The sequence below is a fragment of the Panthera leo genome, chromosome B2 (genome assembly GCF_018350215.1).
Source record: "Panthera leo isolate Ple1 chromosome B2, P.leo_Ple1_pat1.1, whole genome shotgun sequence".
In the NCBI taxonomy this organism is placed as follows: Eukaryota; Metazoa; Chordata; class Mammalia; order Carnivora; family Felidae; genus Panthera; species Panthera leo.
Window position 1 is genome coordinate 105567112 of NC_056683.1, and position 16583 is coordinate 105583694.

At 35.0% G+C, this 16583-nt stretch overlaps 1 protein-coding gene across 2 annotated transcripts in view; it reads right to left on the bottom strand.

Annotated features, from left to right (window-relative positions):
• Positions 1-650: 650 nt before the first annotated feature.
• Positions 651-16583, bottom strand: part of GOPC (golgi associated PDZ and coiled-coil motif containing) — a 40020-nt gene continuing 24087 nt past the window's right edge. For both annotated transcript variants that reach the window (XM_042939695.1, XM_042939694.1), the window contains 6 exons: positions 15740-15915; positions 14543-14708; positions 11360-11455; positions 9382-9546; positions 7028-7208; positions 651-3695 (listed from right to left, as the gene is read on the bottom strand). In XM_042939695.1, the coding sequence (XP_042795629.1) occupies positions 3565-3695; positions 7028-7208; positions 9382-9546; positions 11360-11455; positions 14543-14708; positions 15740-15915 (915 nt within the window). In that variant the 3' untranslated portion in view covers positions 651-3564. The remainder of the gene's footprint in view (positions 3696-7027; positions 7209-9381; positions 9547-11359; positions 11456-14542; positions 14709-15739; positions 15916-16583) is intronic.

Sequence of the window (16583 nt, forward strand, 5' to 3'; positions counted from 1 at the left end):
ACACTTAGAGGAAAATATCATTTGTAAGTTTATCTTCCTGATTGACCTCAAAAACCCTTTAGCAAAGAAAAGGTATTTTACCCCCAGTTCTTAGGCTGACTGTAAGCGACCACATGTTAAACTTCTGAGACAAGGAAACGGAATGTTTCCAGAGGTTTCTAAAGGTTATTTTACACATAATTTGGGAACTTCCAAACCTGTAGGCTCAGGTGATAAAATGGAAGACTGTCCTCTTACATGGTGTAGCTAAGAGGATTGGTTTTCTAGTTTGTTTCAATGTTATCCTCTGAGATAACCGTTGACTATCAAGATTTGCAACACAAAACTAACCCAAGGAGGCTGGAGTATTTGCCATCTGCTAAGTTTCAACAAAACACTGGTCCCACAGTTGCTCTGACAGATCTGACAGATCCTGCCAACCAACATGTTTTTAACTAAGCCAGAGTAAACAGTTCCTAAGATCAAACAGTTAACTACTACAAAAAGAAAAAAGAAAAAAAAAAACATTTCAATATAGGAACTGGGTTTCATCCTTTACATGGACTTTAGGACCTCTTGGTGCAAATGACAGAAGTTACTAGAAGTAAAGAAACCAAAATATTGAATGTGAAAGAAACTTAAAATGTTTTTTTAAAAATGAGATCAACACATTTTAATGTAGAAGATGCCATCTTTATTTACAGGCTAATAAAAAAATATTAAACTCAACTTAACTAGATATAATACATTTGTCATAAATCCTATAGATCTGAGGCCAACCGTAAGTGGAAGACTGAACAGGTGGAATAGTGGATTACATAATAAAGATGTCAAATAATGTGCGGCTTACACACGAATCAATATATTTTGTTTTTAACAGGAAAACAAAGTAAGTCCACCGTGTGGGGAATAAAACCAGCACCAGGCACAAGCTGTGTTACCTTGTGACAACTATTCAGTTGTAATTACCGAGACTCACAACATTTTCATCTCTCTTAAACCTGCTTTAACAAGCCTCAAGACCCAAATGGTTTTGCTCCATCATATTCACAACAGATACCACCGAAGAGAATTTTAGAGGCGAAAGTGTAAACATATATACGCACATACACACAAGCCTCACGTTCTGTCGAACATTTTTTCTCAGCTATTCCGCTTGTGAATGTGTATATTTTTCTTTTTCCTTTTAACCGTGATGGCTTTGCAACAGTTCTTTTCTGTTTGGTTTTGCCCTAGAAACTTGAGTGTTAGAGATTTCTTCCCTATAAATGTGAAAATATAAAAGCCGCTTCTCATTAGTTTATAATTCTTAGCTCACCCCCCAGAGACCATATATTCTAAAATGAACTTTTAACTGGGTACTTTCTAAACACCTGCCAGGAAGCTCACGGTAGCATCTGAGCAACAGGGCTCTCACGTAGACTTTGCAAACCAAGGTGAAGCAGGAATGAAAAGGGACGGACTTGTGCAATTTTAAACTATCGGGGAAAATTTTCATTCTGCTCTTCAATCCTTGAAAGGAGTTTATGTCATAACCACCCCATAGGATTCCTATTAAGCAGCGTCTAAGTAGAAATGCCAATTGAAGGTTCTTAGAAAAACTCTTTGTGGACTTTCTAGATTGTTCTTGAAAATCAAAAGGTTTCAGCTAATATTTCCTAAGGATTCTACCTAGTGGATAAAGGATATTCTCCAAAAAAAATGCCATGGTCATCCCATCCCAGGCTGCATTTAAAAAAAATAAGAATATGGTTTTGAGTCACAACAAAAATGTTTTCAGATACGCTACAATGTAATTTTTTTTGGCTAAATGAATATACCGGCTGAAATCTAGTTTGCAGATCCCATGTCAGTCCTGGGGTATGTGTTTGGTACAGGGGGAAATGCATAAGGGAAAAACTCTTTTCTTCTTTTAAGAGGCCTAGCCTGTCAGGAACAAACAATAACATATAGCTTGCTTATTTGGTTGTACAATTAAATACTAGCTTCCGCTTGGAGGCAACGTTACACTATAAGGTATTTTAATATCAGTAACAACATACACTAGGAAGTGCATTTCTATTATAAACTAACATGGTGATATACAGATGAACAAAACCACCCAAAACAAACCATAAAGGAGCAATAGTTAAAACATCAAATTTATAAATAGCAAAACCACCAAATAAAGTATATACATTGTAAAGATTTACCTATGAACAAATATATAGTGCATCTAGGAAAGAAAAAAAAAATGTGTTTTACATCACATAACATCTGACTATTAGACATGAAGGTACTGATAATACTCTAAAGCCTGCAAGCTTTCCTCCACTTAATATTCCCTTAAACATACATCCTTTAAAACTGTGATATTGGCAAAACTATCACCTCTTTAAATGCAATGTTTTCACTTTCCCCAGCAAGGTACAGTGTGGCCTCCAAGAGCAGTAACTAAGAAAACAGGCCCTCCATGCTTAATCCTGGGATAAGAGAAACAAATCTGTAGTTTGCATATGAGAGCACTTCAGTCAAACACTGAGATGAAAAGCCAACCAAAACAATTCCGGTATTGAAATGTCTTCGCCTTATCTTGCCCACCAGTGCCTTGGCTTTTTAGATGACTGGCAAATTAGTTACTCTGAGAGAAAACTGCTGTTTGAATGAAATGCACTTCACTGACAAATAAATTTGAGCTTTTACTGCCAGAAAAATGTATCTGTAAGTGCCAAGACTATCACAACAAGACAAACTTTATGAACAACTCAAAATGTAGAAAACTGTCTTTCGTGGATTCCAGAAAAAAAAAAAATCTGACTCTAAACATTAATAACGTAATGCTCCAATACCATGCACACAGATCAACATAATTGAGAACAGATATTTTATACTCATCTGCATTTCTTTTAAAAACCAGGAAAAGTACAATGTACAATAACTTTTCAGGAAGTATTTCTAGTGCAGCATTGATTGATAAAGGATTGCTTAAAGAAAACTATTTTGTACTGCATTGAATAAAGCTGAAAGGCAAACTCATTACAATAAATGATCATTAAGAACTGATTTAGATATCAGGATGCACAATAAATTAAATAAAAAAACTAAAACCATTCTTCTAGTTTAAAAAAAAAATTAAGTCAAGCCTACATTTCTGCAATTCATTGAGTTAAGTTCTGTCCTCTGAAATACCACACTTAACATTCTGGAATATATAATATGGATTCATTTATTCTTGTATTTAAAGGCTATTTCTTATAAATGCCGGTTAGCACGGTCCTTCTACTAACTAGAAAAGGAGCCAAATAAAACAGTAGTGCTTCATTTGGTACTTAAGAGCCTAGTAATATCCCTTTGGGAAACACATGCTTTGGTGCTTTACAATTTTAGGAAAATCAAAATCGCTTTACATGCAATAGCTAATTATGGTATACCACAGAAAACAGGAGTTTTATGCATTTAGAATTGTTCACATGAAGCCCTGAGGTACCCGCCTTTCATTTAGGCTACAAGCCTCCCTTGATCTTGTATAGTCTCTGTCACTGTCTTCCCTAGTGCCCCAAACTCAGAAGAGTCTGATTAAGAATCTTGTCTGGAGAGACAGTCAATTTAGTAAGATTTTTTGTGATACAGACTGTGCAGATCGTCTAGTTTAGAAGCACTGTCTTCTACAGGAGGTTCACTTGAAGTTCCTAGATCTCCATTTTCATGTCCATCAGTTACTGCCTTCTTATTAAATCCTGAAAGAAAGAGAAAAAAAAAAAAAAAGATAGAACCTTTCTATCTAATCTGAAAGGAGTCTTGCAATTTTACTGAGCAAAAACAAAGGAGTACCCACTATAACTAGTAATAGTAATGAGGTAAATAATGGGGCCTAAATTAGTCAAGTTAGCAATTTCTGACAGAGGAATTCTTTCTTCTTACAGCAGATATCAAACACTGTACAGATTTTTCATATTATTTATTGGACCTATCAAAAAATTGTATAAAATGTCCTACCAGAATTTCCGTGAAACTTGGAACTGATACAAACAATCGTAAAATTCAGTTAATTCCACTTATACAAATATATATTGAACAGTAAGTTATATGTTTCTTTTACATTTTGCTTTCAGATTATTTAACTACAGTGCACTAAGGCACAGGCTAGCCTACTGCTAAAAATCTAGGTTGTTGGCAAGACAACGTCCAGATAACATTTAAAACAAATTTTGGTAAATCTAAAAAATACATACTCGGCTTGCAAATAAATCAGAGTTGATTATGTCATCTACTTAGTGAGCTATGAAGTCTGGACATGTGCTAAACAGTAACCAATGGATATATTTTGTGGTTTGAGTCCGTTAATAGTAATATATCATAAGAGCATACATTTTAGTTATATGAGTCACACTTTCAGTGGTCTGCAATTCACACAGGTGACAGAGAAGTCTTTTAGCCTCAGCTGCAAAAAAGGGAGGGACAAAGCCTTCTAATCCCAACAGATAGTAGAAAGGATAAAAGACAATGAAATCATAGGGAAAGCAGACCAACAGTGTAAAGTTTTGACATACTGCCACAATAGTTTTGATCAAGATGCACGGGGAGAACACAACTGCTACTGCTGTGTCCACGTAGAGAATTCACAAGATCCAGGCTTACCAGAAGGGCATCCGTTCATCAGTTCACTAAAGAACTCTATACCAGACGTTCTCAATTTTTTTTTGGTGTTAGGATACCTTTCCACTCTTAATAGGTCCTGAGGGCTCCAAAGACTTTTGTTCATGTGGTTTATTAATGTTATGTGGGTTAATGGCGTTTACCATATTAGTAATTAAAACTGAGAAATCTAAAAAAATTATTACTTTGTTAAAAATGAAAATAAGCCCAACAAATGTTAACATGAACAGCATTTGCCTTAGGGAAAATAACTCCATTTTCTAAAAATTCAGTCAGAAGAGGAGCATAATTTTCAATTCTACAAATATCGTTAAAGTCTGGCGTTCTAGAAGCTGGATTTTCTTATTTGCCTCTGTTCCATCTGTAACAAGTGTATAAAAAGTTCATCCTCACACAGATATATAGCTGGAAGAGAAGACTAGGTTTGGTTTTTTTTAATGTTTGTTTATTTTTGAAAGAGACAGAGCATGAGTGGGGGAGGGGCAGAGAGAGGGGGAGACACAATGCGAAGCAGGTTCCAGGCTCTGAGCCCAACGCAGAACTCAAACCCACAAACTGCGAGATCATGACCTGAGCCGAAGTCGGACGCTTAACCAACTAAGCCACACAGGCACCTGGAGAAGACTAGTTTTAATAGCCTTTTCAGATAACTGTCAATATTCTTTGATATTATACCAAAATTTGACACCATAGACTTGAAACCATATCAGTAAACTGTTCACATTCTGTTATATCAAAATCCATTGGTCTATCTTGCGATTTGAATGGCTTTTACCCATGCAGGATTTTGTAACATCATACACTGGTCATTTGAGAAATATTAGATCACTGAGTCATGTAGCAATTCCAAAGGTTGACAAATTTCATTTCACTATATCAAAAAAAAATCACATTTATTAACATTACCACCAATCTTACTTTACAAGTTAAGCACTGGAAAGCTATCAAGCTTATGGTGGGGTGATGCATGTTTTACAAAATTCTAATTGTCACTTGAAAGCTGACATTTTATCATTGGCAATAAATACTGTCAGCTGTTTTCCCTGAAGTGATAGACTCGCTTTGTTCCTTTGAAAGAAAATGGCTGCCAAATAGCCTGAACAACCATAATTTATCATTCTTCAAGTAAAAAATCATCTTCCATGAAATAAATGGCTACTTCAGCTAGCTACTTAATCACTAAGTGCTCTTCTTTGAGACCAGCATCCTAGTTCAGCGTGCAGACTCGGTGCTTTATGCATCCTTCCCATCTTGTAACACATGGTATTAAAAAAGACATGTACTCAAGGGTCAAGATTTAATAAAATGAACAGTTAATTTTACTATTTCATGAAACTGTCACTGTCTTTTTTTTTTTCTTACTCAGAGTAGATGGCAAGGAAGAAAACGATTCCTATAGTAGTAGAACCACTGCCTTGATTCGTACTAAGGCAAAAGTAGCTTTACTCCCATTGCTTTTGCACCATCAGTGCAAATATCGATTCAAAAAACCCACAAATAATGTTTTAGCATTATTATTAACAGTTTTTATCTCACGAATCCCCTAGAAGGGTCTCAGGGACCCCCAGAGATCCATGGATCACAATTTAAGAACCACTGCTCTACGTAAAAAAAAAAAAAAAGAAAAAAATTCTCTATGTAGAATTTTTCTTTAAAATATGTGTAAATAATAGCAAAGGAATTAACCCAAAAATCCTCAAGATCACATATCTGGATTCTAATAACAATCACCACAGTCTAATAACATATTCATATTTAGTCTATAAATCACTGTATTATGAGAGAAGAATCTGCATTAAGATAGCAAGATGACACTAAGATAAATCTATTCTAAAAGGCATATTGGTTTTTACTTCAGTCCCGAAAACTTGAATTTTTTTTATTTTTCCAGGATCTCATGTAGTTCAGTAACTGGTAATACACTTGTCTTAAAGTCCAAAAAGAATCCAGAAGAACTTCTATGTAAATAAAATTTTGGCATAGTGACCAGTGTACAATAAAACTATAAGCAAAGTTTCTGTTTGCTTATAGTTTTCTGTTCATTCTGTTCATTCATTCATTCTGTTAATGATGGCTTCCCCATCATTAAAACAGTGTTACCAAAGAAATCTAAAATCTGTATTTTAAAAGTTTATTAATAATAGGGATGCCTGGGTGGCTCAGTCGGTTAAGTGTCCGACTTTGGCTCAGGTCATGATCTCATGAACCGTGGGTTCAAGCCCCACATCGGGCTCTGTGCTGAAAGCTCGGAGCCTGGAGCCTGCTGCGGATTCTGTGTCTCCTTCTCTCTCTCTCTCTGCTCCTTTCCCACTTGTGCTCTCTCTCTCTTTCAAAAATAAGTAAACATTTAAAAAACTTATTTAAGTTTACTAACAATAAATATATTAAAAATAACTTTTAGAGTAATTTTTACCTTGCAACACTTTGATTTCCCCGCTTGTGTCCTTGCAACTAGCACCAGGATTACTACCTCCCTCTAATTCATCAAGGTACAAACGGTAGCGATGTCCACTCTCATCTTCGTACTCTACATTTTCATCATCAGAATCCACTTCAGGAGCCACATAAACTACTTCAAATTCAATCTCTCCTCTCTAAAATGAGGAAAGAAAATGAGGAAGTTATTTTAATTGTACTCAAAAAGGATTTCCAAATTCCTTGGGGTAACAGGCATGAGGAGAAAGAGAGTTCAGATGTAGCTCCCTTTCAAGACAACAAATAATGAAATTCTAGACTCTCAAGAGGTGGAAGAGAACACAGAGGTCATCATGTCCAGACCAACCCCGTGAATCCTAAGTAATTTCCTTTTAATATTACAGTAGCTCTTTTTACTGATGACAGTATTTTTGCTAACAGATCTAAACTAAAAAAAGGATGCTGAACTACTCAACTTACAAAATTCTGGAACAAATATTCACTTGAATAGTCATTTTGCCATATTGTACTTTACACAGCAATTTGGCAAATCCATCTAAGTAGGCAGATAGTAAAGTTGCAGTTAAGGGCATCACACAAACTTTTCCTTGACTAATTCAAGAAACCTTTACATGACGATTTCCTGGTTGTTACTGAACAGGTCTTGAACCTTTTCTTAACTTTCACTGAGTACCAAAGTGTTAAGGTAATCTGGTCACTAATAATAGTAATTATCATATTTATTATATGAAACTATATCCTTCAATCTTCAGAATAACCCTATTGTAGTATAGTCTCCTTTACATGAATGAGAAACCTGAGTGAGTCTGGAAAGAGCAGATAATTCTCCCAATATGATGAACAAGTAAAACAAAAAACAGAAATTTGACTCCAAAGTCCTTGCTTTTTCTACTAGACTAAATGTGTAATATCTGTACCCCTATTCTTGAATAAAACCTTGCATATGAGAAAAAGTTACAGATTATTTTATGTTTAAAAAACATTCCAAGTCATTTAATAAGAGACTATAACCACTATACGCAAGTCTGGTATTTGCAATTCTGAAAATTATGTCCTGCCTTTGCTCCAAAGAAAGTATGTCATTTTTTACTGCCACTCACTAAGTCAGTCTCTTTGGTTCTCCTCTTAATTATAGTCTTAATATAGTCTTAATATAGTCTTAATAATAATCTCCTGCTTCAGAATTTTAAAATGTGCTTGGCATTTCCTTAAAAGTTTATGACTGCCTGTCTGTATTTCCTTTATCACAGCTGCCATTCATCTCATTCTTACACTACTGGATATAGCCAAGTTTGGTTAAGAAAACACTAACAAAGAGGATAGGGTTGCATTCTTAGATCTCTCTTAGCAGATAAGCTTTAAAAATACCATTTTCGGAGGATAGATGGGTAATTCAGTGGTCTTCAGTAAAGTTCTAGATTAAAGAATTAGGTCTGTGCATAATAGTCATGAAAATGGATTCTAGGCTTAATATGAGGAAGAGCTTTCTAAAAATCAGCAATATACAGCAACAGAATGGACTACTTTATCATCAATAGGTCCCCCTCTAATGTAAATATTCGATTAGTGATATCATAGAAATTTACACCACATGTATGGTTGGACCAAACAAGCTATAAATTCACTTTCAACTTTCAGATTCAATTCCGTACTGATGACCCAACAAAAATCTCAATGTACTGTCAACACCTAATTTCTTCAGCTCTATTCTTGAAGGAAAAAACAGAACAACAACAACAACCCACCTTAAATTAACCTGGTAACAAATATGACTTGTGGATATGAATCCAAAGTCTACAATTTATTTGCTCTGCAACCTTGAGCAAATTATTTAAATCCTAAGAACCTTAGTTTACTCATTTTAAATAAGAGGGATAGGCTAAATGATTTCTAAGGACTCTTTCAGTTCTAACATTTATGACTGTGAAACCAATCTATGTCTAGCATATTGTTTTTTCTATAATACCTTCTATTTGTATAGTGTTTTTTAGTCATTAATGATGTTTTGCTTCCTGAGTACCAGGTCCTATTCTGAGCATCCTAAATGAATCAACATACTTAATCCTGACAGTTCTCAGATAAGGACACTGCAGCAGGGGACTTAACAAACTTGCTAAAAGTTACACAACTGTGGAAAAAGGCAAATAAAAGCTTTTTATTCAGTAAATCTGGATGAATGTGTTCTATAAAAGGCCCAAAGCAAAGGAACCTAGTATCCATATATGAACACTTTTATGACTGGAGAAGCCTCCTAAGGAAGTACAAAATATTCAATAGATTCAAAAGGAACCAATTGATAGATCCAATTTTCATTACATAAAGGGAACTTACCTGCTGGGAAAGAATGGTTACAGCTTCTTTATGCTTTGTGTCCCTTAGGTTGACTCCATTAACAGCCAGAATAGCATCTCCAACATGTAGCCCTCCACATCTATCAGCAGGTTGCCCTGGGTGGATCTCAGAAATGAGGATTGGAACACCATGTTCTTTCCCACCCTGGCCAAAAATAAAAAAAAAGCGGGGGGGTGGGTGGTGAAGGGCAGTCAATTAGTTTACTCTTTGTATAGTCACATACCATTCTAACAATAAAATATCTTCTTAAAAATGCATTTCAATAAGTATCTATACTGTATAAATGCTGAGTGAAATATTACTTGCTACTAGCACTCTCAACAATAGCCAAATTATGGAAAGAGCCTAAATGTCCATCAACTGATGAATGGATAAAGAAATTGTGGTTTATATACACAATGGAATACTACGTGGCAATGAGAAAGAATGAAATATGGCCTTTTGTAGCAACATGGATGGAACTGGAGAGTGTGATGCTAAGTGAAATAAGCCATACAGAGAAAGACAGATACCATATGGTTTCACTCTTATGTGGATCCTGAGAAACTTAACAGAAACCCATGGGGGAGGGGAAGGGAAGAAAAAAAAAAAAGAGGTTAAGAGTGGGAGAGAGCCAAAGCATAGGAGACTGTTAAAAACTGAGAACAAACTGAGGGTTGATGGGGGGTGGGAGGGAGGGGAGGGTGGGTGATGGGTATTGAGGAGGGCACCTTTTGGGATGAGCACTGGGTGTTGTATGGAAACCAATTTGACAATAAATTTCATATATTGAAAAAAAAAATATTACTTGCTACTTAGGTAATGGTAAATATATTATTACAAGTATCAAAAAGTTTTCTCTGAATAAAACAGTAACATGCATGTGGTTTCTTAAACACATTCCAAAGCCAAAATATTGGCTAAACTCTTTTAAACATAAATAAAAATATTCTATGTATTAATATTCCACAGCACTGTTAGATTTTATCAACTCTACATCACTATGAATGGTAAGACATACCATTATTTTATGTACTACAAAAATCATTCTAAGAGTGTAATCTCAATTTCAGAGATACTAAAATGTGAAAAAATATGCAACAAAGAATTGATGAAATGCAGTTATTTGGTGCCTTTCATTTTCTAGCTTGTTGTGTGTGTATGTATATATATGTATTATATTTGTATATATGTGTATTACTTCTCCTAAAATTTATGCTCTTTGAGGGCAGTGCATTCAAAAAGGTAGGTAGGTAATCAATAAATCCTTAACAGATAAACTTGTTATTATAAAAATAATTTCTACATTAAGCAATACCAAAAAGCAAATGAACTTATATAGTTCTAAGTGTCTAAGTATTATACAGTGCCTAAGTATTACCAAATCAAAGATAGTTGTAAAGCCATCTTATTCACTCATCTGGAACAAAGCACTAAACAACAGCAAATGACTCCAAATATATTACTTTTTCCTAACAGGTTGCTCTCAGAAATGTTGCCCAAGATAAATGCTTGTAAAGGCATCAGATTTAGAAAGGATATTTGGACCCAAGAGCCAGTGAAATCTGACAGCAAAGAAATGAGACAAGAGAAAGATAACACATACACTCCAGAGAAAAGAACAATACAATATGGAGCCATTTAACACAGAAGAAAACAGATCCATTCCCAAAGGCTCCTAGAGGCAATAATAGGATATTGTATAGAACTATGACCCAAGGCATAATGAAAATGTTAAATTACACTGAAAAAAGTAATAATTTTACTAAAGTAGTACTTAATGGTCATTAGGAAGATGTACATACCAAAAAAAAAAAAAAAAAAAAAAAGTTTACACAAAAGTGTTGGTGCCCAGGGGGATAAACTTATTTACTTAGAGAATATATCCAGAACGCTTTGTTTCCCAAGGATGTCCAACACAGAAGCATGATTAGACTACATAACTATAGAAAAGGAGACTGGAAGCACTACTTCTTACTGTAATTGAAATGCCAAGGCCTTCATGATCTTCCTTAAGGAGGAGAACTTTTCTAATTGGACCAACACCTTGGCTTTTCTTTAAAGAGTCTTGATCCTTATTAGGGGAAAAAAAGAAGAAAAATTAGTACTATTTAAAAGATATATCAAATAGAATAAACCCATGCTATATAAGTTGCTTTTAGAAATCTTTATTAATTTCTTGGAATGGATACACAGTAAAGTGTTAAGAAATTAATTACTAGGTAAAATGGGAAAATGAAAACAGTTGTTCTGTTAATATAGTGAAATGTATAGATGATTTTCTCACTCTTAGGGTAATTTTTTTATACTGCTCATCTTTTATTTTTTTATTTTATTTTATTTTTTTTTAACGTTTTATTTATTTTTGAGATAGAGAGAGACAGAGCATGAACGGGGGAGGGGCAGAGAGAGAGGGAGACACAGAATCGGAAGCAGGCTCCAGGCTCTGAGCCATCAGCCCAGAGCCCGACGCGGGGCTCGAACTCACGGACCGCGAGATCGTGACCTGAGCTGAAGTCGGACGCTTAACCAACTGAGCCACCCAGGCGCCCCTACACTGCTCATCTTTTAAATGGTAGGACATTACAAAGGAAACTATTGCCAGGAATGAACTGATGAGCACATATCTTCAAGAAATAAAAGTTGATAAAATGTTTATTTTCATTATAAAAATATCATAAAGATCTACAACCATTTTAACTAATGGTTCCTCACTGACAGTGCGGAGCCTGCTTGGGATTCTCTCCCTCTCCCTCTCTCTCTGCCCTTCCCACTCTCTCTCAAAATAAATAAATAAACTTAAAATACATTGGAAAAAGAAAGAAAAGACAAGAAAAGAAAAAGAATAGGAGGCCAAGGATGGAAAGAAACTTTTATGGAGTGAGGGAAAGAAATGGATCATTTAAAGGGAGGATTCTGAGATGGACCTGAAGAACTGAAAAACAAATTCCTAATTGGTTCACTAATTACTTTTCCATTCTACTGAGCTCTGGAGTCTACTTCTTAAATAAAGGACTTTACTCCATTAATAATTCTTTCTCTGGTACCTTTATTCTTTCCTTTCTGTTAAGCTCCAGCCCTGTTCTGCATATAAACAAATTCTAAGCCTTTTCCAGCTTTAAAACACTATCCACGTAAAAACACGAAACAAAACAAAATAAAAACCCTGCAATCACCTATTATTTTTATTATCTGCCTTCCATCTTTCCTTAACCTTCACACGAAGTCAAACCTAACTACATCTACTTCCTTGCCTCTCACATTCACTATTCCAGTCACTGTAATTAGGGTTTTGCCCCCACCTGCTCCATTAATTAAAACTGTCTTCTCTACAGTCACTGGCAACCAACATGGCTATATCTAATGCACACTTTTTAGTTACTACCCTACTTAAACCTTGCACAAAATTGATACTGTTCATCACGCTACCTCCTTGGAACCCTCTTTTCCTTGGTTTCTATTATAGTACTTTCCCAGATGGCTTATATCTGACAGGTCCATCTCAGAATCCTCCCTTTAAATGATCCATTTCTTTCCCTCACTCCATAAAAGTTTCTTTCCATCCTTGGCCTCCTATTCTTTTTCTTCTCTTGTCTTTTCTTTCTTTTTCCAATATATTTTAAGTTTATTTATTTATTTTGAGAGAGAGTGGGAAGGGCAGAGAGAGAGGGAGAGGGAGAGAATCCCAAGCAGGCTCCACACTGTCAGTGAGGAACCCTATATGTGGGGCTCGAGCTCATGAACTGTGAGATCATGACCTGAGCCAAAATCAAGAGTCGGGCGCTTAACCGAATGAGCCACCCAAGAACCCCTATTCTTTTTATTTTCCACACATTTCCCTGGGTTAATCAATTCCATTGTTTTGATTATAACAGATAGATGATTTCCCTCATATTTCTTCAACTCAGACTTCTCCTAAATTCCAGAGTCATATATCCAATGGGACACATTTTGTTTGACCCAATGGGACCTCAAACACTACATGCTAAAACAAATCTCATCATATTTCCCCCCAAATCTTCCTTTCTTCTGTTTGCTTTATAAACGAATGCCATCATCTCACTGAACTGCCCACACCAAATACCTAGACTACTCTTCCTTCTCATTCACCTACTTAACCAAAAGCAGTTAATCACCAAGTCCTCTTGATGCTATTTCTCTCAAACCTGTCCTTCCTCTCAAATACACTTCCTCTTTGTCCATCACTCTCTCCTCAGCTTACTAAAGTATCTTCCTAACGTATCTCCTCGACTCTAATTAGGCCCTCTCCCGGTATATCCTCTTCACTATACCAAAGTAATTTGTCAAAATAATGTTAAATCTTCAGTCCACCATTTTATTAAAAAATCCCATGTTTATCAGATTAAAGTTCATAAGCCTTTATTTAGCATAATTTTTGTCATTTGGCCACTGCCTAGAAGTTAATGGTCCCCAATGTCTGACATTGTAATTCTCACTCTTTGCCCACCAAGTTCACGTACATATCAATTCTTCTTATGATAATCTTTGCAGAGGCAACAAATACTTTAACTGTTTAAGGCCATGCTTTATCTGGTATGAAGATATGCAAGCCATTGGGTAGGAGTCAGACATGCATAAATTTTATTATGGTAAGGCTTTTATTATCAGGCAGCTGTAGTAATGAAATTTAATAAAGATTTATCCAGATAGAAAAGCTCTTGTACAATGGTAGCTACAGAAACAGACGATTGGACACAGATCTCAAATTCTACCTTAATTCAAGACCAAACAGGTGTAAATGTTAGTTCAAACACTACAGTTAAATCTAGTTACCAAAAACTATTTTATAAACTACCCCCCAAATACTTGCCAATTTATTAATACGACCACAAGTTCTCTGCTAAGCTTGAAAAACAAACTTAAACATGCCTAATTATGATCCAGGAAAACTCTGAAATATGAGCCAAAGTAAAAGTAACATATATTTGCTAGCAACAGTTAAGTTTTCAGAAACATCACTTTTAGGGCATTTCAGGATAAGTCAGAAAAGAACTATATGTATCTGCTCTAAGTAAGTTTAATTCCGCTTTTACTTTTTAAGTAATGGTTTTAAATACTACTAGAATAAAAAAAAATGGAAAGGATTTCTGACTAAAGAAAAGAAGAGGCTAAGTAAGAAACAGGAACAGAGCAAACATACGTGGCCTGGAGGAGCTTGCATTGGTCGTTTCAGATCATTACGTCCTCTACAGGCTCTGATCACAGTTTTGTGACGATGCAAATGTATTTCGGCTTCCAACTGGTTCCAAAGCTTATCATGAGCTGGTCCCTTCATATCTCGTCCTAGTAATTGTATTTGTTGGACCCTTTATATTGGGAAAAGAGTTAATTCAGTTAGTTTTTCATTACTATAATTTTTATTACAGAGAGAATTCACAAGAATTACTGAATGCAAGTAGCTTTTACATATACCTAAGTTAGTATTAAAACTACTATTCAGGAACCTCCTGATGGCTTTCAGATTTGTAAAATATGAAAACTCTGAAAAGAACAGATGTCTTCAAGGGAAAACCAGTTTTAAAAACAAAGAATGAATGAGACCTTTTCTAATCACATACTTCATTCAAATGCATCTAAAAAACAACTTTTGAGACTAATGTCAGTGAACATGTTTCATGTCTTGCGTGCAGTCAGGGCAGGGCAATAAAATCAGATACTACTGACTACTAGTCTTCACATGAAACTAACCGTACAAAAACATTTCTTTTAATGATAGCTTCTTTTTACAAAATGATTATTTTAAATATGGTAAAAGTTACTAGAAAATCTTCAACATGACAGAAATTATTTTTATTTGCTCCACATCAGTTCTTAACATGATATCAAAACAAGGAGTAAAAAATTATTTACCAACAATAATAAATCACCAAAGTTTGTGAGTAGTTATTTGTAAAAAAATTAATGCAAGCAGAACTGTTTTATTATAATAAAATCACTGCCATTCAAACATGTTTTAAAGGGTCAAGAAAGACTGGGTTTCAACGATCACAGAAAAAATTTCTTATGGAAGTCATGCTGTATATGTGAACATCATCTTTTATGGTTTCAAGGCACGAAATGGCTGAAAAGTGCAGATCTGGAGTTATTAGCATTTCATAGTAAGTTCCTATCAAGTGTGTGTGTGCGCGTGTAAACCAGAAATATTTATGTAGTACAGCGAAATAAATCTGCAATTTTTAATGCTATCAATATTAAGTTAACAGTAAGCTATAACAAACTGTAAAATAAGTCTTAAGGTAAAGATTAATGTTTCATTTATCACAAGAGGTTAAGAGTCAACCTCATTAAATACCCAATTCATTACCTAAGAATATAAGGATACCCGTTTTTTACACACCTTCCTGCCAGTTCCTTATCTAAGTACTTGGCAGCCAGTCTTGCCCCATAAACTTCAGCCTGGAGAACAGCTATATGTCTACGAAGGGCTTCATTCTCTTTTCTCAACAACTTCACTTCAGCTTCAAGTTGAGCTTCTTTCATTTTTTCTTTTTTGTTTGCTTCAAGCTCTCTCTCCTAATTAAAAAAATAAAAAAACCAGCACAATGTAATGAAAATACACTTAAGGCTTTTTAACAACAGACCAATTTCCTCAGAATACATAAAAGCGCACAATCTACGATACCAACAATGAAAGCATATGATAAAAGTTACCACTTTGTTTCTGTAAAATGGAACAAAGATTTGGACACAGTTCTTTTTAACTAGTACCAGAAGGTACTGGGACCACTTCCACATAAGATAATTGCATGCCTTGGAGTACTTTGACACTGAGGATACTAAGAGAGTTAGTCCTCTCTAAGCTAATATCATATACTAATAGGAGTGGTTTCAATGAATAATTGAATCTGCTCTCTATTTACTTTCTAAGAATGATGCAAGAACCTAGACTAAAATAAAAATAGTCACACTGGTGGTTGTACCCAAACATTTATTTAACTTTAATGCAACAATTCTATAAACAAGTCAAAATCCTTCAGCGGTGGAATAGATTCCACAGCTAATTTACCTGAGAGGACTACAAGAAAGTTGCACTGCTTAAATTAGAACACATATTCTAATTTTTTAAAGAACATTTGATGGAAAAAATAAATAAATAAAGAACATTTGGTGGTCATGGAAAAATGCTGTTAACAACTGCATTGAAACATACGTTAAAAAATTTCTCTACATAAGCATATGTA